The 25,597-nt window shown below is 45.7% G+C and overlaps 1 protein-coding gene across 1 annotated transcript in view; it reads right to left on the reverse strand.

Annotated features, from left to right (window-relative positions):
- LOC115104488 (histone-lysine N-methyltransferase 2C-like) overlaps positions 1 to 25,597 on the reverse strand; it is a 264,974-nt gene that overhangs the window by 181,070 nt on the left and 58,307 nt on the right. The window contains 1 exon segment of the mRNA XM_065006980.1: positions 22,261 to 22,349. Coding sequence (XP_064863052.1) covers positions 22,261 to 22,349 — 89 coding nt within the window.

Genomic DNA, 25,597 nt, shown 5'->3' on the forward strand with positions numbered 1-25,597 from the left:
CACATCGAGAGACTGAAATTTTTTCCCATTCTTCCTTGCAAAACAGCTCGAGCTCAGTGAGGTTGGATGGAGAGCATTTGTGAACAGCAGTTTTCAGTTCTTTCCACAGATTCTCGATTGGATTCAGGTCTGGACTTTGACTTGGCCATTCTAACACCTGGATATGTTTATTTTTGAACCATTCCATTGTAGATTTTGCTTTATGTTTTGGATCATTGTCTTGTTGGAAGACAAATCTCCGTCCCAGTCTCAGGTCTTTTGCAGACTCCATCAGGTTTTCTTCCAGAATGGTCCTGTATTTGGCTCCATCCATCTTCCCATCAATTTTAACCATCTTCCCTGTCCCTGCTGAAGAAAAGCAGGCCCAAACCATGATGCTGCCACCACCATGTTTAACAGTGGGGATGGTGTATTCAGGGTGATGAGCTGTGTTGCTTTTACGCCAAACATAACGTTTTGCATTGTTGCCAAAAAGTTCAATTTTGGTTTCATCTGACCAGAGCACCTTCTTCCACATGTTTGGTGTGTCTCCCAGGTGGCTTGTGGCAAACTTTAAACGACACTTTTTATGGATATCTTTAAGAACTGGCTTTCTTCTTGCCACTCTTCCATAAAGGCCAGATTTGTGCAATATATGACTGATTGTTGTCCTATGGACAGAGTCTCCCACCTCAGCTGTAGATCTCTGCAGTTCATCCAGAGTGATCATGGGCCTCTTGGCTGCATCTCTGATCAGTCTTCTCCTTGTATGACCTGAAAGTTTAGAGGGACGGCCAGGTCTTGGTAGATTTGCAGTGGTCTGATACTCCTTCCATTTCAATATTATCGCTTGCACAGTGCTCCTTGGGATGTTTAAAGCTTGGGAAATCTTTTTGTATCCAAATCCGGCTTTAAACTTCTTCACAACAGTATCTCGGACCTGCCTGGTGTGTTCCTTGTTCTTCATGATGCTCTCTGCGCTTTTAACGGACCTCTGAGACTATCACAGTGCAGGTGCATTTATACGGAGACTTGATTACACACAGGTGGATTGTATTTATCATCATCATTAGTCATTTAGGTCAACATTGGATCATTCAGAGATCCTCACTGAACTTCTGGAGAGAGTTTGCTGCACTAATTTTTCCAACAATTGTTTACAGACAGATTAATTCACTGTATCACAATTCCAGAGGGTCAGAAGTTTACATACACTAAGTTGACTGTGCCTTTAAACAGCTTGGAAAATTCCAGAAAATGTCATAGCATTAGAAGCTTCTGATAGGCTAGTTGACATCATTTGAGTCAATTGGAGGTGTACCTGTGGATGTATTTCAAGGCCTACCTTCAAACTCAGTGCCTATTTGCTTGACATGGGAAAATCTAAAGAAATCAGCCAAGACCTCAGAAAAAAATTGGAGACCTCCACAAGTCTGGTTCATCCTTGGGAACAATTTCCAAATGCCTGAAGGTACCATGTTCATCTGTACAAACAATAGTACGCAAGTATAAACACCATGGGACCATCACAAAGCCCTGACCTAAATCCTATAGAAAAGTTGTGGACAGAACTGAAAAAGCGTGTGCGAGCAAGGTTTCCCACAAACCTGACTCAGTTACACCAGCTCTGTCAGAAGGAATGGGCCAAAATTCACCCAACTTATTGAGGGAAGCTTGTGGAAGGCTACCAGAAATGTTTTAAAGGCAATGCTACCAAATAATAATTTAGTAAACTTCTGACCCACTGGGAATGTGATGAAAGAAATAAAAGCTGAAATAAAATCACTCCACTATTATTCTGACATTTCCCATTCTTAAAATAAAGACAGGAAATTTTACTAGGATTAAATGTCAGGAATCGTGAAAAACTCAGTTTAAATGTATTTGGCTACGGTGTATGTAATCTTCCGACTTCAACTGTATATACTGAGATCATGTAACTACTTCCGGCGCCGACAGAGATGGCCACCTCGCTTCGCGTTCCTAGGAAACTATGCAGTTTTTTGTTTTTTTACGTGTTATTTCTTACATTAGTACCCCAGGTCATCTTAGGTTTCATTACATACAGTCGAGAAGAACTACTGAATATAAGATCAGCGTCAACTCACCATCAGTACGACCAAGAATATGATTTTCGCGACGTGGATCCTGTGTTCTGCCTTTCAACCAGGACAACGGAATGGATCCCATGCGGCGACCCAAAAAAAACGACTCCGTAAAAGAGGGAAACGAGGCGGTCTTCTGGTCAGACTCCGGAGACGGGCACATCGTGCACCACTCCCTAGCATTCTTCTCGCCAATGTCCAGTCTCTTGACAACAAGGTTGATGAAATCCGAGCAAGGGTAGCATTCCAGAGGGACATCAGAGACTGTAACGTTCTTTGCTTCACGGAAACATGGCTCACTGGAGAGACGCTATCGGAGGCGGTGCAGCCAGCGGGTTTCTCCACGCATCGCGCCGGCAGAAACAAACATCTTTCTGGTAAGAAGAGGGGCGGGGGCGTATGCTTTATGATTAACGAGACGTGGTGTGGTCACAACAACATACAGGAACTCAAATCCTTCTGTTCACCTGATTTAGAATTCCTCACAATCAAATGTCGACCGCATTATCTACCAAGAAAATGATCTTCGATTATAATCACAGCCGTATATATTCCCCTCCAAGCAGACACATCGATGGCTCTGAACGAACTTTATTTGACTCTTTGCAAACTGGAATCCATTTATCCGGAGGCTGCTGGGGATTTTAACAAGGCTAATCTGAAAACAAGACTCCCTAAATTTTATCAGCATATCGATTGCGCAACCAGGGGTGGAAAAACCTTGAATCATTGTTACTCTAACTTCCGCGACGCATATAAGGCCCTGCCCCGCCCTCCTTTCGGAAAAGCTGACCACGACTCCATTTTGTTGATCCCTGCCTACAGACAGAAACTAAAACAAGAAGCTCCCACGCTGAGGTCTGTCCAACGCTGGTCCGACCAAGCTGATTCCAAACTCCAAGACTGCTTCCATCACGTGGACTGGGATATGTTTCGTATTGCGTCAGATAACAACATTGGCGAATACGCTGATTCGGTGTGCGAGTTCATTAGAACGTGCGTTGAAGATGTCGTTCCCATAGCAACAATTAAAACATTCCCTAACCAGAAACCGTGGATTGATGGCAGCATTCGCGTGAAACTGAAAGCGCGAACCACTGCTTTTAATCAGGGCAAGGTGACTGTTAACATGACCGAATACAAACAGTGCAGCTATTCCCTCCGCAAGGCTATCAAACAAGCTAAGGGTCAGTATAGAGACAAAGTAGAATCTCAATTCAACGGCTCAGACACAAGAGGTATGTGGCAGGGTCTATAGTCAATCACGGACTACAAGAAGAATACCAGCCCAGTCACGGACCAGGATGTCTTGCTCCCAGGCAGACTAAATAACTTTTTTGCCCGCTTTGAGGACAATACAGTGCCACTGACACGGCCTGCAACGAAAACATGCGGACTCTCCTTCACTGCAGCCGAGGTGAGTAAGACATTTAAACGTGTTAACCCTCGCAAGGCTGCAGGCCCAGACGGCATCCCCAGCCGCGCCCTTAGACACCCTAGACCCACTCCAATTTGCTTACCGCCCAAATAGGTCCACAGACGATGCAATCTCAACCACACTGCACACTGCCCTAACCCATCTGGACAAGAGGAATACCTATGTGAGAATGCTGTTCATCGACTACAGCTCGGCATTCAACACCATAGTACCCTCCACCCTGGGTCTCGACCCCGCCCTGTGCAACTGGGTACTGGACTTCCTGACAGCAGAGGGAACACCCCCCTATCCACATCGATGGAACAGTAGTGGAGAGGGTAGTAAGTTTTAAGTTCCTCGGCATACACATCACAGACAAACTGAATTGGTCCACTCACACAGACAGCATCGTGAAGAAGGCACAGCATCGTGAAGAAGGCGCAGCAGCGCCTCTTCAACCTCAGGAGGCTGAAGAAATTCGGCTTGTCACCAAAAGCACTCACAAACTTCTACAGATGCACAATCGAGAGCATCCTGGCGGGCTGTATCACCGCCTGGTACGGCAACTGCTCCGCCCACAACCGTAAGGCTCTCCAGAGGGTAGTGAGGTCTGCACAACGCATCACCGGGGGAAAACTACCTGCCCTCCAGGACACCTACACCACCCGATGTTACAGGAAGGCCATAAAGATCATCAAGGACATCAACCACTGCCTGTTCACCCCGCTATCATCCAGAAGGCGAGGTCAGTACATGTGCATCAAAGCTGGGACCGAGAGACTGAAAAACAGCTTCTATCTCAAGGCCATCAGACTGTTAAACAGCCACCACTAACATTGAGTGGCTGCTGCCAACACACTGACACTGACACTGACTCAACTCCAGCCACTTTAATAATGGGAATTGATGGGAAATGATGTAAAATATATCACTAGCCACTTTAAACAATGCTACCTAATATAATGTTACATACCCTACATTATTCATCGCATATGCATACGTATATACTGTACTCTATATCATCTACTGCATCCTTATGTAATACATGTATCACTAGCCACTTTAACTATGCCACTTTGTTTACATACTCATCTCATATGTATATACTGTACTCGATACCATCCTGTATCTTGCCTATGCTGCTCTGTACCATCACTCATTCATATATCTTTATGTACATATTCTTTATCCTCTTACACTGTGTATAAGACAGTAGTTTTGGAATTGTTAGTTAGATTACTTGTTGGTTATTACTGCATTGTCGGAACTAGAAGCACAAGCATTTCGCTACACTCGCACTAACATCTGCTAACCATGTGTATGTGACAAATAAAATTTTATTTGATTTGATACTTAATGTGATACCTGGGTGCAATCTAACTAATTATATGACTTCTGAAGGTAATTGGTTGTACCAAATCTTATTTAGGGGCATCATAGCAAAGGGTGTGAGTACATATGCACGTACCACTTTTCAGTTTTTTACATTTTGAAACAAGTTATTTTTTAAATGTCTCTTCAGCAATTTGGAATATTTTGTGTATGCCCATTACATGAAATTCAATTAAAAATCCATTTAAAATTACAGGTTGTAATGCAACAAAATTGGAAGAACACCAAGGGGGATGAATACTTTTGCAAGGCACTATACCTAGAGAGTTTGCATCTATATTCTTTGAGGCTGTCTATTTACCTACACAAACGGATGCTGGCACAAAGACGGTACTCACTGAGCTGTATAAGGCCATAAGCAAAGAGGAAAATGCTCATACAGAGGCGGAGCACCTAGTGGCCGGGGACTTTGATTCAGGGAAACTTAAATCCAGCAAGTTAAATGTGCAACCAGAGGGGAGGAAAATAAAAAATAAAAACTTTTTTTTTTAAACTCTAGAGCACCTTTATTCCACATACAGAGGCGAGTACAAAGCTCTCCCTCACCCTCCATTTGGCAAATCTGACCATAATTCTATCCTCCTGATTCCTGCACCAGGGACCAGGGACCCTGTCCAAAAAACAAACAAAAAAAAAAGGGGTCAGATGAAGCAGATGCTAAACTACAGGACTGTTTTGCTAGCACAGAATGGAATATGTTCAGGGATTATTCTGATGGCATTGAGGACTACACCACATCAGTCATTGGCTTCATCAATAAGTGCATCAATGATGTTGTCCCCACAGTGACTGTAAATACATACCCCAACCAGAAGTCATGGATAACAGGCAACATCCACACTGAGCTAAAGGGTAGAGCTGCCGCTTTCAAGGAGGGGGACCTTAACCCGGAAGCTTATAACAAATCCTGCTATGCCCTCAGACGACCCATCAATACAGGACTAAGATCGAATCGTACTACACCAGCTCTAATGCTCCTCGGATGTGACAGGGCTTGCAAACTATAACAGACTTAAAAAAAAGGTAAGCACAGCCGAGAGCTGCCCAGTGACACAAGCCTACCAGATGAGCTCAATTAATTATATGCTTGCTTCGAGGCAAGTAACACTGAAACATGCATGAGAGCATCAGCTGTTCCAGACAACTGTATGATCACACTCTCCGCAGCCAATGTGAGGAAGACCGTTAAACAGGTCAACATTCACAAGGCCGCAGGGCCAGACTGATTACCACTATGTGTATTCCAAGCATGCGCTGACCAACTGTCAAGTGTCTTCACTGACATTTTCAACCTCTCCCTGTCAATCTGTAATACCCACATTTCAAGCAGACCACCATACTCCCTGTGCCCAGAAACACCAAGGTAACCTTCCTAAATGACAACCGACCAGTAGCACTCACGTCTGTAGCCATGAAGTGCTCTGAAAGGCTAGTCATGGCTCACATCAACATCATAATCCTAGAAACCCTACACCCACTAATTTGCATACCGCCCCAAAAGATCCACAGATTATGCATTCTTTATTGCACTCTACATTGCCCTTTCATATCTATGTGAGAATGCTATTTATTGACTACAGCTCAGCGTTCAAAATTATAGTGCCCTCAAAGCTCATCACGAAGCTAAGGACCCTGGGACTTAACATCTCCCTCTGCAACTGGATCCTGGACTTCCTGACAGGCCGCCCACAGGTAGTAAGGGTAGGTAACAACACATCCACCATGCTGATCCTCAACACGGGGGCCCCTCAGGGGTGTGTGCTCAGTCCCCTCCTGTTCTCCCAGTTCACTCATGACTGCACAGCCAGGCACTACTCCAACACCATCATTAAGTTGGCCGATGACAACAGTGGTAGGCCTGATCAACGACAAAGACGAGACAGCCTATAGGAAGGAGGTCAGAGACCTGACCGAGTGGTAAAAGGATAACAACCTCTCCCCTCAAAGTGATCAAGACAAAGGCGATGATTGTGGACTCCAGGAAAAGGAGGACTGAGCACGCCCCCATTTACAACGACAGGGCTGTAGTGGAGAAGGTTGAGAGCTATAAGTTCCAACAAACTTTCATGGTCCAAGCACACCAAGACAGTCGTAAAGAGGGCACAACAAAACCTATTCCCCCTCAGGAGATTGAAAAGAATTGGCATGGGTCCTAAGATCCTCAAAAAGGTTCTACAGCTGCACCGTCAAGAGCATCTTGACAGGTTGCATCACTGCCTGGTATGGCAACTGCTCGGACTCCGACCGCAAGGCACTACAGAGGGTAGTGCGTACGGCCCAGTACATCACTGGGGCCAAGCTTCCTTCCATCCAGGACCTCTAAACCAGGCGGTGTCAGAGGAATGCCCTAAAAATTGTCAAAGACTCCAGCCACCCTAGTCATAGGACTGTTCTCTCTGCTACCGCATGGCAAGCAGTAGAAGAGCGCCAAGTCTAGGTCCAAGAGGCTTACATTTACATTTAAGTCATTTAGCAGACGCTCTTATCCAGAGCGACTTACAAATTGGTGCGTTCACCTTATGACATCCAGTGGAACTGCCACTTTACAATAGTGCATCTAAATCTTTTAAGGGGGTGAGAAGGATTACTTTATCCTATCCTAGGTATTCCTTAACCTCTTGCTTCTACTTGGGACGCTTGCGTCCCAACTAGAGCTCTGGAAATGCAAATGCACTACGCTAAATGCTAATAGTATTAGTTAAAACTCAAAAGTTCATTAAAATACACATGCAGGGTATCAAATTAAAACTACACTCGTTGTGAATCCAGGCAACAAGTCAGATTTTTAAAATGCTTTTCGGCGACAGCATGAGAAGCTATTATCTGATAGCATGCACCAATAAACTACAACACAAAAGCACAGCAGGGGACGTAAACAAAATAATTAGCATTTCGGCGTTACACAAACCGCACAATAAAATAGAAAACAGTCATTACCTTTCACCATCTTCTTTGTTGGCACTCCTAGATGTCCCATAAACACTATTGGGTCTTTATTTCGATTAAATCGGGCCATATAAAGCCAAGATATCGTTATATGTAGACTGTGTGATAAACGAAAAAAAACAGCGATTTCACAACGTAACGTCATTTTTTAAAATTCAAAAAGTAGACGATAAACTTTCACAAAACACTTCGAAATACGTTTGTAATGCTACTTTAGGTATTAGTAAACGTTAATAAGCGATAAAAATCATCCGTAGGCGATGTAAAAATCATTAGCTGTGGTCTTGGAAAAAATTTCACGAGAGAGCTCTTCCGGAATGATCTGGGCGGAGACCGGAGGTAAGTGGTGCCCCTGTTTCGGTTCAACCAAGAATCAAAGATGATTCAATTCACAAGACTCTAGACAACATGGGGATGCTGTGGGAGTTGAATGCTCGGTCTTATCTAATTCGGCTCACTGTTAACAATTGCTGGAAGTGGCGCAAGGATATTTATTTCCATTTTCTGTGATCAGGTTTTCCTGCGCTTTCCGATGTAACGCACGTTATGTTATAGCCACAGTCGTGATTTAACCAGTTTTAAAAACGTCCGAGGGTTTCCTATCCACACATTCTAACCATATGAACGTACTATATTCCTGGCATGAGTAGCAGGGCGCTGAAATGTTGCGCGATTTTTAACAAAATGTTCAAAAAAGTAGAGGGTAGGAGCAACTAGTTAAAGAGGTGAGGTTTCAGGTGTCTCCGGAAGGTGGTGATTGACTCCGCTGTCCTGGCGTCGTGAGGGAGTTTGTTCCACCATTGGGGGGCCAGAGCAGCGAACAGTTTTGACTGGGCTGAGCGGGAACTGTACTTCCTCAGTGGTAGGGAGGCGAGCAGGCCAGAGGTGGATGAACGCAGTGCCCTTGTTTGGGTGTAGGGCCTGATCAGAGCCTGGAGGTACTGAGGTGCCGTTCCCCTCACAGCTCCGTAGGCAAGCACCATGGTCTTGTAGCGGATGCGAGCTTCAACTGGAAGCCAGTGGAGAGAGCGGAGGAGCGGGGTGACGTGAGAGAACTTGGGAAGGTTGAACACCAGACGGGCTGCGGCGTTCTGGATGAGCTGTAGGGGTTTAATGGCACAGGCAGGGAGCCCAGCCAACAGCGAGTTGCAGTAATCCAGACGGGAGATGACAAGTGCCTGGATTAGGACCTGCGCTGCTTCCTGTGTGAGGCAGGGTCGTACTCTGCGGATGTTGTAGAGCATGAACCTACAAGAACGGGCCACCGCCTTGATGTTAGTTGAGAACGACAGGGTGTTGTCCAGGATCACGCCAAGGTTCTTAGCGCTCTGGGACGAGGACACAATGGAGTTGTCAACCGTGATGGCGAGATCATGGAACGGGCAGTCCTTCCCCGGGAGGAAGAGCAGCTCCGTCTTGCAGAGGTTCAGCTTGAGGTGGTGATCCGTCATCCACACTGATATGTCTGCCAGACATGCAGAGATGCGATTCGCCACCTGGTCATCAGAAGGGGGAAGGAGAAGATTAATTGTGTGTCGTCTGCATAGCAATGATAGGAGAGACCATGTGAGGTTATGACAGAGCCAAGTGACTTGGTGTATAGCGAGAATATGAGAGGGCCTAGAACAGAGCCCTGGGGGACGCCAGTGGTGAGAGCGCGTGGTGAGGAGACAGATTCTCGCCACGCCACCTGGTAGGAGCGACCTGTCAGGTAGGACGCAATCCAAGCGTGGGCCGCGCCGGAGATGCCCAACTCGGAGAGGGTGGAGAGGAGGATCTGATGGTTCACAGTATCGAAGGCAGCCGATAGGTCTAGAAGGATGAGAGCAGAGGAGAGAGAGTTAGCTTTAGCAGTGCGGAGCGCCTCCGTGATACAGAGAAGAGCAGTGTCAGTTGAATGACTAGTCTTGAAACCTGACTGATTTGGATCAAGGTCATTCTGAGAGAGGTAGCGGGAGAGCTGGCCAAGGACGGCACGTTCAAGAGTTTTGGAGAGAAAAGAAAGAAGGGATACTGGTCTGTAGTTGTTGACATCGGAGGGATCGAGTGTAGGTTTTTTCAGAAGGGGTGCAACTCTCGCTCTCTTGAAGACGGAAGGGACGTAGCCAGCGGTCAGGGATGAGTTGATGAGCGAGGTGAGGTAAGGGAGAAGGTCTCCGGAAATGGTCTGGAGAAGAGAGGAGGGGATAGGGTCAAGCGGGCAGGTTGTTGCGCGGCCGGCCGTCACAAGACGCGAGATTTCATCTGGAGAGAGGGGAGAAAGAGGTCAGAGCACAGGGTAGGGCAGTGTGAGCAGAACCAGCGGTGTCGTTTGACTTAGCAAACGAGGATCGGATGTCGTCGACCTTCTTTTCAAAATGGTTGACGAAGTCATCTGCAGAGAGGGAGGAGGGGGGGGAGGGGGAGGAGGATTCAGGAGGGAGGAGAAGGTGGCAAAGAGCTTCCTAGGGTTAGAGGCAGATGCTTGGAATTTAGAGTGGTAGAAAGTGGCTTTAGCAGCAGAGACAGAAGAGGAAAATGTAGAGAGGAGGGAGTGAAAGGATGCCAGGTCCGCAGGGAGGCGAGTTTTCCTCCATTTCCGCTCGGCTGCCCGGAGCACTGTTCTAAACAGCATCTACCCCCAAGCCATAAGACTCCTGAACATCTAATCAAATGGCTACCCAGACTATTTGCATCATGCTCCACCTTTTAAGCTGCTGCTACTCTGCTATTATCCTTGCATGGTCACTTTACTTCTACAGACATGTAAATATTACTTAAATTACCTCGACTAACCGGTTCCCCCGCACCGGTACCCCCTGTATATAGCCTCACTATTGTTATTTTACTGCTGCTCCATTATTTGTTTTAGTTTTTTTTCTTAAAACTGCATTGTTGGTTAAGGGCTTGTAAGTAAGCATTTCACTGTAAGGTCTACACCGGTTGTATTCGGCGCATGTGACAAATACAATTTGATGGAATGTAGGTCGCCCTGGTAGAATGATGAATTGTATCCATTGAGTGGGCATATGTTTTGCCCAATTGAATGACATAATTTTTTTTTACCTCTAACGTAGTCTCCTGCTTTGGTGTAAAAATTGTTGTGGACTTATATGGAATATCACATTTTTAAGCCCGCCCCCCACAACCCTCAGTCAGGAATTCATAAAACATTAATAAAATCACTTGCTCCACCTTTTGCTCAGCTGTGACACTTGAAAACACACACACACAAAGTTTGGACAGACCTACTCATTCAAGGGGATTTTATTTGTACAATTTCCTACATTGTAGGATAATAGTGAAGACATCAAAACTATGAAATAACACATATGGAATCATGTAGTAACTGAAAAAATGTTAAACTAATCTAAATAGATTTTAGATTAACCGCCCCTTGCCCTGACAGCTTTGCACACTCTTGGCATTCTCTCATCCAGCTTCATGAGGTAGTCACGTGGAATGCATTTCAATTAACAGGTGTGCCTTGTTCAAAGTTTAATTTGTGGAATTATTATATTTCCTTTTTTAACCTCTCTGGGACCGTTCGGGACGTGAGCGTCCCACCTCTCAACAGCCAGTGAAATTGCAGGGCGCCAAATTCAAAACAACAGAAATCCCATAATTAAAATTCCTCAAACATAGAAGTATTTTACACCATTTTATAGATAAACTTCTCGTTAATCCACAGTGTCTGATTTCAAAAACGCTTTTCGGCAAAAGCACAACATATCATTATGTTAGGTCAGCAACTAGTCACAGAAAGCATTCAACCATTTTCCAACCAAAGAGAGGAGTCATAAAAAGCAGAAATATAGATCAAATGAATCACTAAAATCTGAGTTTACATTGGCGTGTTACGTTCAGTAGTTCCAAAACATCCAGTGATTTTGCAGAGAGCCACATCAATTTTACGGAAATACTCATAATAAACATTGATAAAAGATACAAGTGTATTGCATGGAATTTTAGATCCACTTCTCCTTAACGCATCCGCTGTGTCAGATTTTTAAAAACTTTCCCGAAAAAGCACACCATGCTATAATATGAGTAGAGCGCTCAGAGCCCATACATATATCCACCATGTTGTGGAGTCAACATTAATCAGAATAGCATTATAAATATTCACTTACCTTTGATGAGCTTCATCAGAATGCACTCCCAGGCATCCCAGTTCCACAATAAATGTTTGTTTTGTTCGATAATGTCCATCATTTATGTCAAAATAGCTCCTTTTGTTAGCGCGTTCAGTCCAGTAATCCATTCATAAAGCGCGTTCACTAGTTTCAGACGAAAAGTCAAAAAAGCTCCGTTACAGTTAGTAGAAACACATCAAACGATGTATAGAATCAATCTTTAGGATGTTTTTAACATAAATCTTCAATAATGTTCCAACCCGACAATTCCTTTGTCTTCAGAAATGAAGTGGAACGAGAGCTACCTTTCACGCGAGAGTGCGAGACTGAGCAAGTGGCACTCTGCCAGACCACTCACTCAAAGAGCTCTTATGAGCCCCTCCTTTAGAGTAGAAGCATCAAACAAGTTTCTAAAGATTGTTGACATTTAGTGGAAGCCGTAGGAAGTGCAAAATTACCAATATCCCACTGTGTATTCGATAGGGGCTAAGGTCAAAAACTACAAACCTCAGATTTCCCACTTCCTGGTTGGATTTTTTTCTCAGGTTTTTGCCTGCCATGTTATACTCACAGACATCATTCAAACATTTTTAGAAACGTCAGAGTTTTCTATCCAAATCAACTAATTATATGCATACTCTAGCTTTTATGGCTGAGTAGCAGGCAGCTTAATTTGGGCACGCTTTTCATCGAAAATTCCCAATACTGCCCCTTACCCCAAAGAAGTTATGTTGTGACAAGGTAGGGGTGGTATACAGAAGATGCATAAATAAGACGGAATAAAAACAAGACAGTATTAAAATATAGGCCTTAACATACAGGCCAATATTGTGGAAAAGGGAGACAACTCAGTGTGGTACAAGTAGAACAGGGACCTCATGCCCTTTTGACACGGACTCAGCCTAAATTACTTTCAGTTTAAGTCTTTGTGGGGGGGGGCTAGGAAAATCCCACGACAAAAGCCCAGAGGCCCCGAAGTGTAATTAATAGCCAGGAAATTAATCTTCGGCAAGCAGCTTTTGTGGAGGGGGAGGATAAAAAGCTGTCACATGTCTCGTGGACATGATTGAGTCGTTCAAAGACTGGGTGCCTTGAACCTTAAGCCACCCTTGTTAGAAGGGTGTGTGTGTGTGTGTGTGTGTGTGTTGGAGGAGAAGGGCACGTTAGGTCACTTTTTGGAAGTGGAACAGATCAAGTGATGCTAATGATGTTTGCTGGTGTGATCGTCTTCAAGGGCCCTAGGGAACAAGTACAATGAGGGCGGGACAAGCCACAGAGCCTTGGGTTGCCAAAGATTAGGTAAGCGGTTGGCTAAATTTAGCCCCAGGCTTTGACATGATCTCATTCTGCATTGGGGAAAACTAGGTGAATCTCATTGAATAGTAGTGATTGTGAAAAAATATATACAGTTACTTATCGGGATATTATTTGATGATATATCGTATCAACAATATCGCAATATTTTTGCGCCAGTTGGCTGTATTTTTCCTTCATAGCTTGTTCTCCATCTTCTTTTTAAATAGGGAGCCAAATTTGTTTTCAGCACTTTTATTTCCATGACCGATCAAAACTTCTCATGGCACTGTCTCTCTGCAGCAGACATATGGTGACGTCAAATCAAAATAAAATCACAGTAACGATTCACAATACATATTGTAATCGGCACCAAAGTATTGTCATAATATCATGAGGTCCCAGGAAATTCACCAGCCCTAATGACTAGGCATGGGTCTCAATACCAATTCATTTCTTCCTCCCCTATCAGGCCTTACCATAAACAACTGTCTAGAAGTGGTCTGAGTGGAAAGGGAAAAAGTGAACACTAGCTGAGAGGTTTGGAAGTCTTTATTTTCACTCTATTCATTGATTTACCACCTGGTGATCTTACCAGGCAAGCTGAAACTCCACCATGCAAAACCTGCTGATTAGAAGGCCCTCTGTAAATTGTATTTTCAACTAGCAACTATCAGGAAATGACACTGATCACACTTTTAAAAAGTGTTAGTTTCATCAACTGTTGTACTATATGATACAAAACACAGGAATAACAAATGTGACTGCCCTGGGCATTTAAACCTAATGCTCATGGAGGAGAGGACCTAAGGATAAGGAAACCGCTTTACACTTTTGAGAGGCCCCCCGTGACAGCAGCACAAATGCAGTTAAAATTACTTGGACTTCATTTCTCTTTCTGTTGCATTTGCCAAGATTGTGAAGCCAAGATTGTGAAGCCATTTACAGGTCATCAAAATGCCAGCAGCGAAAAGCAAAGCCCCACTACACAGCTAACAGGGGCGTTGACTGCGTCCTAAAATATTAGACCATCCTCTGGCAGTCGATTTGCATAATGCATTATTCGAATGGAGGCTTGTTTTCCAATGAAGCCGCATCCACAGACATATCGGGTCAGAAATGTTTGGGGATGTGCACGGTGGGCAGGAGGGACCCCCGCGGACAGCAGCTGCAGATGGCTTTGTAAACATCCCATAACAAACCAGAAACTAAGCCTACATTTTGGATCTGCAGACATACAAGTATGAACTTGCCTTTAGTGATCTAACTTTTAGCAATTAATACCTCGCGGGGGAAAACTGATGGATACCCTTCAAGTAGTCTGTATTGAGAACTCGCGATCGCGCAACAGCTCTAAAGAACTAAGGCCTATTGATAAAAGAGGTATTTGATAAAAGGATCCAATCGAATACCAACACCCGACTATCAGTGATGGCAGCCTAAACAACCAAAGAGGTATTTGATAAAAGGATCCAATCGAATACCAACACCCGACTATTTACATTTACATTTAAGTCATTTAGCAGACGCTCTTATCCAGAGCGACTTACAAATTGGTGCTTTCACCTTATGACATCCAGTGGAACAGCCACTTTACAATAGTGCATCTAGGTCTTTTAAGGGGGGGAGAAGGATTACTTTATCCTATCCTAGGTATTCCTTAAAGAGGTGGGGTTTCAGGTGTCTCCGGAAGGTGGTGATTGACTCCGCTGTCCTGGCGTCGTGAGGGAGTTTGTTCCACCATTGGGGGGCCAGAGCAGCGAACAGTTTTGACTGGGCTGAGCGGGAACTGTACTTCCTCAGTGGTAGGGAGGCGAGCAGGCCAGAGGTGGATGAACACAGTGCCCTTGTTTGGGTGTAGGGCATGATCAGAGCCTGGAGGTACTGAGGTGCCGTTCCCCTCACAGCTCCGTAGGCAAGCACCATGGTCTTGTAGCGGATGCGAGCTTCAACTGGAAGCCAGTGGAGAGAGCGGAGGAGCGGGGTGACGTGAGAGAACTTGGGAAGGTTGAGCACCAGACGGGCTGCGGCGTTCTGGATGAGTTGTAGGGGTTTAATGGCACAGGCAGGGAGCCCAGCCAACAGCGAGTTGCAGTAATCCAGACGGGAGATGACAAGTGCCTGGATTAGGACCTGCGCCGCTTCCTGTGTGAGGCAGGGTCGTACTCTGCGGATGTTGTAGAGCATGAACCTACAGGAACGGGCCACCGCCTTGATGTTATTTGAGAACGACAGGGTGTTGTCCAGGATCACGCCGAGGTTCTTAGCGCTCTGGGACGAGGACACAATGGAGTTGTCAACCGTGATGGCGAGATCATGGAACGGGCAGTCCTTCCCCGGGAGGAAGAGCAGCTCCGTCTTGCCGAGGTTCAGCTTGAGGTGATGATCCGTCATCCACACTGATATGTCTGCCAGACATGCAGAGATGCGATTCGCCACCTGGTCATCAGAAGGGGGAAAGGAGAAGATTAATTGTGTGTCGTCTGCATAGCAATGATAGGAGAGACCATGTGAGGTTATGACAGAGCCAAGTGACTTGGTGTATAGCGAGAATAGGAGAGGGCCTAGAACAGAGCCCTGGGGGACACCAGTGGTGAGAGCACGTGGTGAGGAGACGGATTCTCGCCACGCCACCTGGTAGGAGCGACCTGTCAGGTAGGACGCAATCCAAGCGTGGGCCGCGCCGGAGATGCCCAACTCGGAGAGGGTGGAGAGGAGGATCTGATGGTTCACAGTATCGAAGGCAGCCGATAGGTCTAGAAGGATGAGAGCAGAGGAGAGAGAGTTAGCTTTAGCAGTGCGGAGCGCCTCCGTGATACAGAGAAGAGCAGTCTCAGTTGAATGACTAGTCTTGAAACCTGACTGATTTGGATCAAGAAGGTCATTCTGAGAGAGATAGCGGGAGAGCTGGCCAAGGACGGCACGTTCAAGAGTTTTGGAGAGAAAAGAAAGAAGGGATACTGGTCTGTAGTTGTTGACATCGGAGGGATCGAGTGTAGGTTTTTTCAGAAGGGTGCAACTCTCGCTCTCTTGAAGACGGGAGGGACGTGAGCCAGCGGTCAGGGATGAGTTGATGAGCGAGGTGAGGTAAGGGAGAAGGTCACCGGAGATGGTCTGGAGAAGAGAGGAGGGGATAGGGTCAAGCGGGCAGGTTGTTGGGCGGCCGGCCGTCACAAGACGCGAGATGTCATCTGGAGAGAGAGGGGAGAAAGAGGTCAGAGCACAGGGTAGGGCAGTGTGAGCAGAACCAGCGGTGTCGTTTGACTTAGCAAACGAGGATCGGATGTCGTCGACCTTCTTTTCAAAATGGTTGACGAAGTCATCTGCAGAGAGGGAGGAGGGGGAGGAGGATTCAAGAGGGAGGAGAAGGTGGCAAAGAGCTTCCTAGGGTTAGAGGCAGATGCTTGGAATTTAGAGTGGTAGAAAGTGGCTTTAGCAGCAGAGACAGAGGAGGAAAATGTAGAGAGGAGGGAGTGAAAGGATGCCAGGTCCGCAGGAGGCGAGTTTTCCTCCATTTCCGCTCGGCTGCCCGGAGCCCTGTTCTGTGAGCTCGCAATGAGTCGTCGAGCCACGGAGCGGGAGGGGAGGACCGAGCCGGCCTGGAGGATAGGGGACATAGAGCGTCAAAGGATGCAGAAAGGGAGGAGAGGAGGGTTGAGGAGGCAGAATCAGGAGATAGGTTGGAGAAGGTTTGAGCAGAGGGAAGAGATGATAGGATGGAAGAGGAGAGAGTAGCGGGGAGAGAGAGCGAAGGTTGGGACGGCGCGATACCATCCGAGTAGGGGCAGTGTGGGAAGTGTTGGATGAGAGCGAGAGGGAAAAGGATACAAGGTAGTGGTCGGAGACTTGGAGGGGAGTTGCAGTGAGGTTAGTGGAAGAACAGCATCTAGTAAAGATGAGGTCGAGCGTATTGCCTGCCTTGTGAGTAGGGGGAAGGTGAGAGGGTGAGGTCAAAAGAGGAGAGGAGTGGAAAGAAGGAGGCAGAGAGGAATGAGTCAAAGGTAGACGTGGGGAGGTTAAAGTCGCCCAGAACTGTGAGAGGTGAGCCGTCCTCAGGAAAGGAGCTTATCAAGGCATCAAGCTCATTGATGAACTCTCCGAGGGAACCTGGAGGGCGATAAATGATAAGGATGTTAAGCTTGAAAGGGCTGGTAACTGTGACAGCATGGAATTCAAAGGAGGCGATAGACAGATGGGTAAGGGGAGAAAGAGAGAATGACCACTTGGGAGAGATGAGGATCCCGGTGCCACCACCCCGCTGACCAGAAGCTCTCGGGGTGTGCGAGAGCACGTGGGCGGACGAAGAGAGAGCAGTAGGAGTAGCGGTGTTGTCTGTGGTGATCCATGTTTCCGTCAGAGCCAAGAAGTCGAGGGACTGGAGGGAGGCATAGGCTGAGATGAACTCTGCCATGTTGGCCGCAGATCGGCAGTTCCAGAGGCTACCGGAGACCTGGAACTCCACGTGGGTCGTGCGCGCTGGGACCACCAGATTAGGGTGGCCGCGGCCATGCGGTGTGGAGCGTTTGTATGGTCTGTGCAGAGAGGAGAGAACAGGGATAGACAGACACATAGTTGACAGGCTAGAGAAGAGGCTACGCTAATGCTGCTTTTCGGGGGCTAGCTGGCTAGCTAGCAGTGTTGGTTACGTTATGTTGCGTTAGGAGAACGACAATAGCTGGCTAGCTAATCTAGAAAATCGCTCTAGACTACACAATTATCTTTGAAACAAAGACGGCTATGTAGCTAGCTATGTAGCTAGCTACGATCAAACAAATCACACCGTTGGGACTGTAATGAAATGAAATGAAAGTGATACTACCTGTGGAGCGACGCGGAATGCGACCGGAATGCGAAAGTTCTATTCAGTAGACGTTGGCTGGCTATTGACTAGCTAGGAGTGTCTCCTACGTTAAGGACGACAAAATAGCTGGCTAGCTAACCTCGGTGAATTAAGATCATCACTCTAAGACTACACACTCTGAACTACACAATTATCTTGGATACGAAGACAGCAAAGACAACTATGTAGCTAGCTAATACTACACTAATCAAGTCGTTCAGTTGAGTGTGATAGTTACTACAGTGCTACGGTAGACGGTGAACGTGTTGGGCAGATAGGAGACGACGAAATACGATAATTACGCAATTATCTTTGATACAACGACGACTATGTAGCTAGCTAAGAAGAAATTGCTAAGATTAGACAAATCAGACCGTTGTACTATAATGAAATGTAATGAAATGTAATGAAAAAGTTATACAACCTGCAGACCGAAGCGTGGATGCGACCGGCTCGCTCCAAACCTTCAGGTCTCTCCAGAGATGTTCGATCTGGTTCAAGTCCAGGCTTTGGCTTGGCCACTCAAGGACATTCAGAGACTTGCCCCGAAGCCACTCCTCCGTTGTCTTGGCTGTGTGCTTAGGGTCATTGTCCTGTTGGAAGATGAACCTTCGCCCCAGTCTGAAATCCTGAATGCTCTGGAGCAAGTTTTCACCAAGGATCTCACTGTACTTAGCTCCGTTCATCTTTCCCTCGATCCTGACTAGCCTCCCTGTCCCTGAAAAACATCCCCACAGCATGATGCTGCAACCACCATGCTTCACTGTAGGGATGGTGCCAGGTTTCCTCCAGACGTGATGCTTGGCATTCAGGCCAAAGGTGTCAATTTTGGTTTCATCACACCAGAGAATCTTGTTTCTCATGGTCTGAGAGTCTTCAGGTGCCTTTTGGCAAACTCCAAGTGGGCTGTCATGTGCCTTTTACTGAGGAGTGGCTTCCGTCTGGCCACTACCATAAAGGCCTGATTGGTGGAGAGGGTTATCCTTCTGGAAGGTTCTCCCATCTACACAGAGGAACTCTGACCAATGCCCTTCTCCCCTGATTGCTCAGTTTGGCCGGGCAGCCAGCTCTTGGAGTCTTGGTGGATCTAAACTTCTTCCATTTAAGAATGATGGAGGCCACTGTGTTGTTGGGGACCTTTAATCTTGCAGCCATTTTTTGGTACCCTTCCCCAGATCTGTGCCTCAATCCTGTCTCGGTGGTCTAAAGACAATTCCGGCGACCTCATGGCTTGGTTTTTGCTCTGACTTGCACGGTAAACTGTGGGAACTTATATAGACCAATGAGTGATTGAATGGCACCATAGGAGATGGCTGTCGTTTTACAGGCTCCCAACCAAATGAGCTAAAATCCCAGTAATTTGCTAGAAGAGACAGAGATATCAGGGATGTAGGTCGGGGGGTCTTGGAAGAATCCAACGGAGAGTGGGTTATCCGCCTCGACCATCAGTTCTATTCGACAATGTGCAATCATTGGATAATAAAATGGATGAGCTCCGATCAAAACTAACCTACCAACGGGACATTAAAAACTAATATCTTATGTTTCACGAGTCGTGGCTGAACGAAGACATGGAAAACATACAGCTGGCTGGGTTTTCCATGCATTGGCAATATAGAACAGCTGCCTTCTGTAACACAAGGGGTGGCGGTCTGTGTCTCCATTTGTAAATAACAGCTGGTGCATGAACTCGAAGGAAGTCTCGAGGTTTTGATCGTCTGATGTGAGAAAGACCTATAAAACAGGTCAACATTCACAAGGCTGCAGAGCCAGTATCTCATGATAAGCTGTAGACCACACTATTTACCAAGAGAGCTTATCTATATTTTTTTCATGGCTGTCAATTTACCAGCACTAAGACGGCACTCAACGAGCTGTATAAGGACATAAGCAAAAAGATAAATGCTCATGCAGAGGCGGCGCTCCTAGTTCCCCGGGGACTTTAATGCAGGGAAACTTACATCCACTTTATCTAATTTGTTACATGTGCAACCAGAGGGGAAAATAACTCGACCACCTTCACTCCGCACAGAGACGAGTACAAAAGCTCTCCCTACAATTGGCAAATCTGACCAAAACTCCATCCTCCCGATTCTTGCTTACAAGCAAAAACTAAAACAGGAAGTACCAGTGACTCGCTCAATAAGAAAGTGGTCAGATGACGCAGATGCAAAGCTACAGGAGTGTTTTGCTAGCATAGGAGTGTTTTGCTAGCAATTCCGATGGAATTGAGGAGTACATCACATCAGTCACTGGGTTCATCAATAAGTGCTTTGATGACGTCGTCCCCACAGTGACCATACGTACATACTAGAGGTCGACCGATTAATCGGAATGGCCGATTAATTAGGGCCGATATCAAGTTTTAATAACAATCGGAAATCTGTATTTTTGGGCACCGATTTTATTATAAAAAATAAAAAAAAGTTTTTATTTTTTATACCTTTATTTAACTAGGCAAGTCAGTTAAGAACTCATTCTTATTTTCAATAAAGGCCTAGGAACGATGGGTTAACTGCCACGTTCAGGGGCAGAACGACAGATTTTCACCTTGTCAGCTCGGGAGATCCAATCTTGCAACCTTACAGTTAACTAGTCCAACACAATAACGACCTGCCTCTCTCTCGTTGCACTCCACAAGGAGACTGCCTGTTACGCGAATGCAGTAAGCCAAGGTAAGTTGCTAGCTAGCATTAAACTTATCTTAAAAAAAACAATCAATCATAATCACTAGTTAACTACACATGGTTGATGATATTACTAGATATTATCTAGCGTGTCCTGCGTTGCATATAATCTGACTGAGCATACACGCATACAAGTATCTGACTGAGCGGTGGTAGGCAGAAGCAGGCGTGTAAACATTCATTCAAACAGCACTTTCGTGCGTTTTGCCAGCAGCTCTTCGTTGTAAATTGCGTTTTCAAAAGTCAGTAGTTGTTCCCCTTGCTCTGCATGGGTAACGCTGCTTCGATGGTGGCTGTTGAGGTTGTGTTGCTGGTTCGAGCCCAGGGAGGAGCGAGGAGAGGGACGGAAGCTATACTGTTACAATGCCTATAAGAACATCCAATAGTCAAAGGTTAATGAAATATAAATGGTATAGAGGTTAATAGTCCTATAATTCCTATAATAACTACAACCTAAAACTTCTTACCTGGGAATATTGAAGACTCATGTTAAAAGGAACCACCAACTTTCATATGTTCTCATGTTCTGAGCAAGGAACCCCCCCCCCATTTTTACGCTGCTGCTAATCTGTGTATTATCTATGCATCGTCACTTTATTTCTCCCTCCATGTACATAATACCTCAATTACCTCGAATAACTGGCGCCCCCGCACATTGACTCTGTACCGGTACCCCCTGTTTATAGCCTCGCAACTGTTATTGTATTGTTGCTCTTTAATTATGTTATTTTTTTACTTCAGTTTATTTTAGTAAATAGTTTAACACTTATTTTTCTTAACCCTGCATCGTTGGTTAACTTCTTCGAGATAGGGGGCGCTCTTTTAATTTTTGGATAAAAAACGTTCCCGTTTTAAACAAGATACTTTGTCACGAAAAGATGCTCGACTATATAATATAATTGACAGCTTTGGAAAGAAAAAAAAACTCTGACATTTCCAAAACTGCAAAGATATTATCTGTGAGTGCCCCAAAACTAATGCTACAGGCGAAACCAAGATGAAATATCCGAGATGACAGTGTTGTTAAGGGCTTGTAAGTAAGCATGTCACTGTAAGGTAAGTCTACACCGGTTGTATTCGGCGCATGTGACAAATAAAAAATGTATTTGGTGTGCCTTTCCAGAATATGTCCAATCAATTGAACTTACCACAGGTGGACTCCAATCAAGGTTGTAGAAACATCTCAAGGATGGTCAATGGAAACAGAATGCATCATCGGAGTTCAAGGCTCATAGCAAGGGGTCTGAATGCTTATGGCAATACGGTATATTTTATAAATGTGCAGAAATGTCTAAAAAAAACTGTTTTCACCTTGCCATCGTGGGGTATTGTGTGTGTACTGATGAGGGTAAGAAAGTATTTTATCTATTTTAAAATAAAGCTGTAACGTAACTAAAAATGTGGGAAAAGTCAAGGGGTCTGAACACTTTCCTAATTCATTGTATACACAAACACATTTCCATAACAACCAAGACAGTCAGCTCACCCATCTCCTGCATGTTCTGGGCTTCAGTGGTTTCCGTCCCGTCCATGCTGTCCTCATCCTCAGCCTGGGACTGGCCTCTGCTACGACCCCTGAAAACACACAGGGGGAGAAAAGCAGTCATTGATCTGATCTGCCTTTCAGGCTCTGCTCAAGGTAGTCCTGCATCAGGTTGGATACTCACAGTACCCACCGGGTGAGCAGCAATACATTTTTTTTAAATAAAATTATTTCAACCTGTGGGCCGGCTCGCAGTTCAGAACAATTGCATTGCGGGTCGAAAACATTTAAATTCAAGATAATACACTTTTTAAAATCCCAGGAGCTTTCTGTGATGCAAATTCTACTCTGTGAGTGGCGATGCAGACATAAGGCTACCATGCAGATCAACCATGCACAAATTGTGAAAATAAAAAGATATCGTTCTTAATTCATGGCTTGGTTTTCTTCTATCCAAAAGTTGAATAGACATGCAGACAAATTCATTAATGCACGACAGGGAAGTAGTAATAATAGATGTGTTTTGATGTCGGGTATCGGGTGGGGCTGTTGCTGGTGTGGCTCCAGAAAAACAGACCCATGCAGAACTTTAGCTCAAGGAGGAACAGCTTTGTCATTCAGGTCTGCCGCACAGAATGAGGAGCTGCCATTTGAAGTAGGATGAACAGTAAGAACAGTCTGCAAGCTTAGCTCTGTGGTGTGAGGAACAGTGAGAGGAGAACTGCCTGTAAGGTCAGTGATGCAGAGAGGAAGTGCCTAAGGAGCAACCCAACTGTCGATTCATTTAATTTTTATTTATCCTTTCTTTAACTGGGTAAGTCAGTAAAGAACAAATTCTTATTTACAATGGCGGCCTACCCCGGCAGACGCTGGGCCAATTATGCGCCGCCCTATGGGACTCCCAATCAGGGCCGTTTGTTATACAGCCTGGAATTGAACTAGGGTCTGTAGCGATGCCTCTAGTACTGAGATGCAGTGCCTTAGACCACTGCTCCACTCGGTAGCCGTTAAACAGACACTTGTTGACAAATGTATCTCAAAATTGGACTTGAGCGAAAGCTACCCATTTCAGTAACATTGGATAGTGTGGCGGACCAAGATCAGATTCTCTTCACTTCTCTCTGGAGGTCTGAGCAGTTCAGTCCACAGCTCATCACTTCCCCTCCTCAGTATTAACCAACGCTGTCAACACCGGTGTTTTAGACTCACACAGAGCAGTCAATGGGAACCACCGCTCCACCCGCAGTTACAGCTCAGCTGCTCATTACCATGGTGACGGTCACATTTCTTACCATCGAAGCCCGAGCTGCAAGTCCAGCAAAAACTATATTTATAAAAACGCTAAAGACTGAAAAACAGTGAATATAAGCAAATACTAGCAATAACAGGGAATATTGGTAGTGTTTGAATTAAAAATGAGTAAGTAGACACGCCACAGGTGACATGGGGGGGAGATACGCACAGAGGCAGAGCGAGAGAGAGGCAGGCAGAGCGAGAGAGAGGCAGAGAGAGGCAGAAGAAGAGAGACAGAGAGAGAGAGGCAGAAGAAGAGAGACAGAGAGAGAGAGGCAGAGAGAGAGAGAGGCAGAGAGAGAGAGAGAGAGGCAGAGAGAGAGAGAGAGAGGCAGAGAGAGAGAGAGAGAGGCAGAGAGAGAGAGAGAGAGAGGCAGAGAGAGAGAGAGAGAGGCAGAGAGAGAGAGAGAGAGAGGCAGAGAGAGAGAGAGAGAGGCAGAGAGAGAGAGAGAGGCAGAGAGAGAGAGAGAGGCAGAGAGAGAGAGAGGCAGAGAGAGAGAGAGAGAGGCAGAGAGAGAGAGAGAGGCAGAGAGAGAGAGAGAGCAGCAGAGAGAGAGAGAGAGGCAGAGAGAGAGAGAGAGGCAGAGAGAGAGAGAGGCAGAGAGAGAGAGGCAGAGAGAGAGGCAGAGAGAGAGGCAGAGAGAGAGGCAGAGAGAGAGGCAGAGAGAGAGGCAGAGAGAGGCAGAGAGGAGGCAGAGAGAGGCAGAGAGAGAGGCAGAGAGAGGCAGAGAGAGAGGCAGAGAGAGAGAGGCAGAGAGAGAGAGGCAGAGAGAGAGAGGCAGAGAGAGAGAGAGAGAGAGAGAGGCAGAGAGAGAGAGGCAGAGAGGCAGAGAGAGAGAGAGAGAGGCAGAGAGAGAGAGAGAGGCAGAGAGAGAGAGAGGCAGAGAGAGAGAGAGGCAGAGAGAGAGAGAGGCAGAGAGAGAGAGAGAGAGAGAGAGAGAGAGAGAAAGAGTGAGACAGAGAGAGAGAGAGAAAGAGTGAGAGAGAGAGAGAGAGAGAGAAAGAGTGAGAGAGAGAGAGAGAGAGAAAGAGTGAGAGAGACAGAGAGAGAGAGACAGAGAGAGAGAGACACAGAGAGAGGATCTGTGTAATCTGAGGGAAATATGTCTCTCTAATATGGTCATACATTGGGCAGGAGGTTAGGAAGTGCAGCTCAGTTTCCACCTCATTTTCGAAAACAAATCCAATTTTGATAAACTCCCATATCTACTGGGTGAAATTCCAGTGTGCCATCACAGCAGCAAGATTTGTGACCTGTTGCCACTAGAAAAGGGCAACCAAAGGGCAACCAGCACTGACCACTACTCCAGGGTCAGTCAGAACACTGCCCTTCAGGGAAGTAGACCACATGATGCAGTCCACACCATGTATCAGTCAGATCGTCAGCCTACATATGCTGAGGTAACCTCTGGCAGAAGACCCCTAGAACAATCAGAGATAGGAGAGGTGCGCCAACTACTGCAACTAATATGCAGACTACTGAGCTAGACAGTCCCTTTAATTCACACACGGGCACGCACACACACACACACACACACAGGGTTGCAGATTGCATTGTACCTATTTTATGTGCAATCTTATTCCATTCTTATTAATTTGTTTACAAATATTCCTAAATGTATTGACACCGGTATTATAATAATTATTATATGTAATGGTGTGTATGTATGTATGTATGTATGTATGTATGTATCTATGTATGTATGTGTGTATGTATGTATGTATGTATGTATGTATGTATCTATGTATCTATGTATGTATCTATGTATGTTCAACGGGGCCGAGACGCAGGACTGAATGAAATGAAAAAAGGTACCACTCACATTTGGCTAAAACTTAACAAAAAGGTACAACCTATTGTGACAATGATGTATACATATGTGCAGCTTATGCTCCTTCAGATTCATCATATTATGATGATCAGTTTTTTGACAATCTCCAGAAAGTGTAGTCGATTATGCCATCACTGACATTGACCCCTCCTCCATTAGTGCATTCACTGTCAGACCACAGACACCATTGTCAGATCACAGTCAGATCAACGTGT

The sequence above is a fragment of the Oncorhynchus nerka genome, linkage group LG22, assembly GCF_034236695.1.
Source record: "Oncorhynchus nerka isolate Pitt River linkage group LG22, Oner_Uvic_2.0, whole genome shotgun sequence".
Classification (NCBI taxonomy): Eukaryota; Metazoa; Chordata; class Actinopteri; order Salmoniformes; family Salmonidae; genus Oncorhynchus; species Oncorhynchus nerka.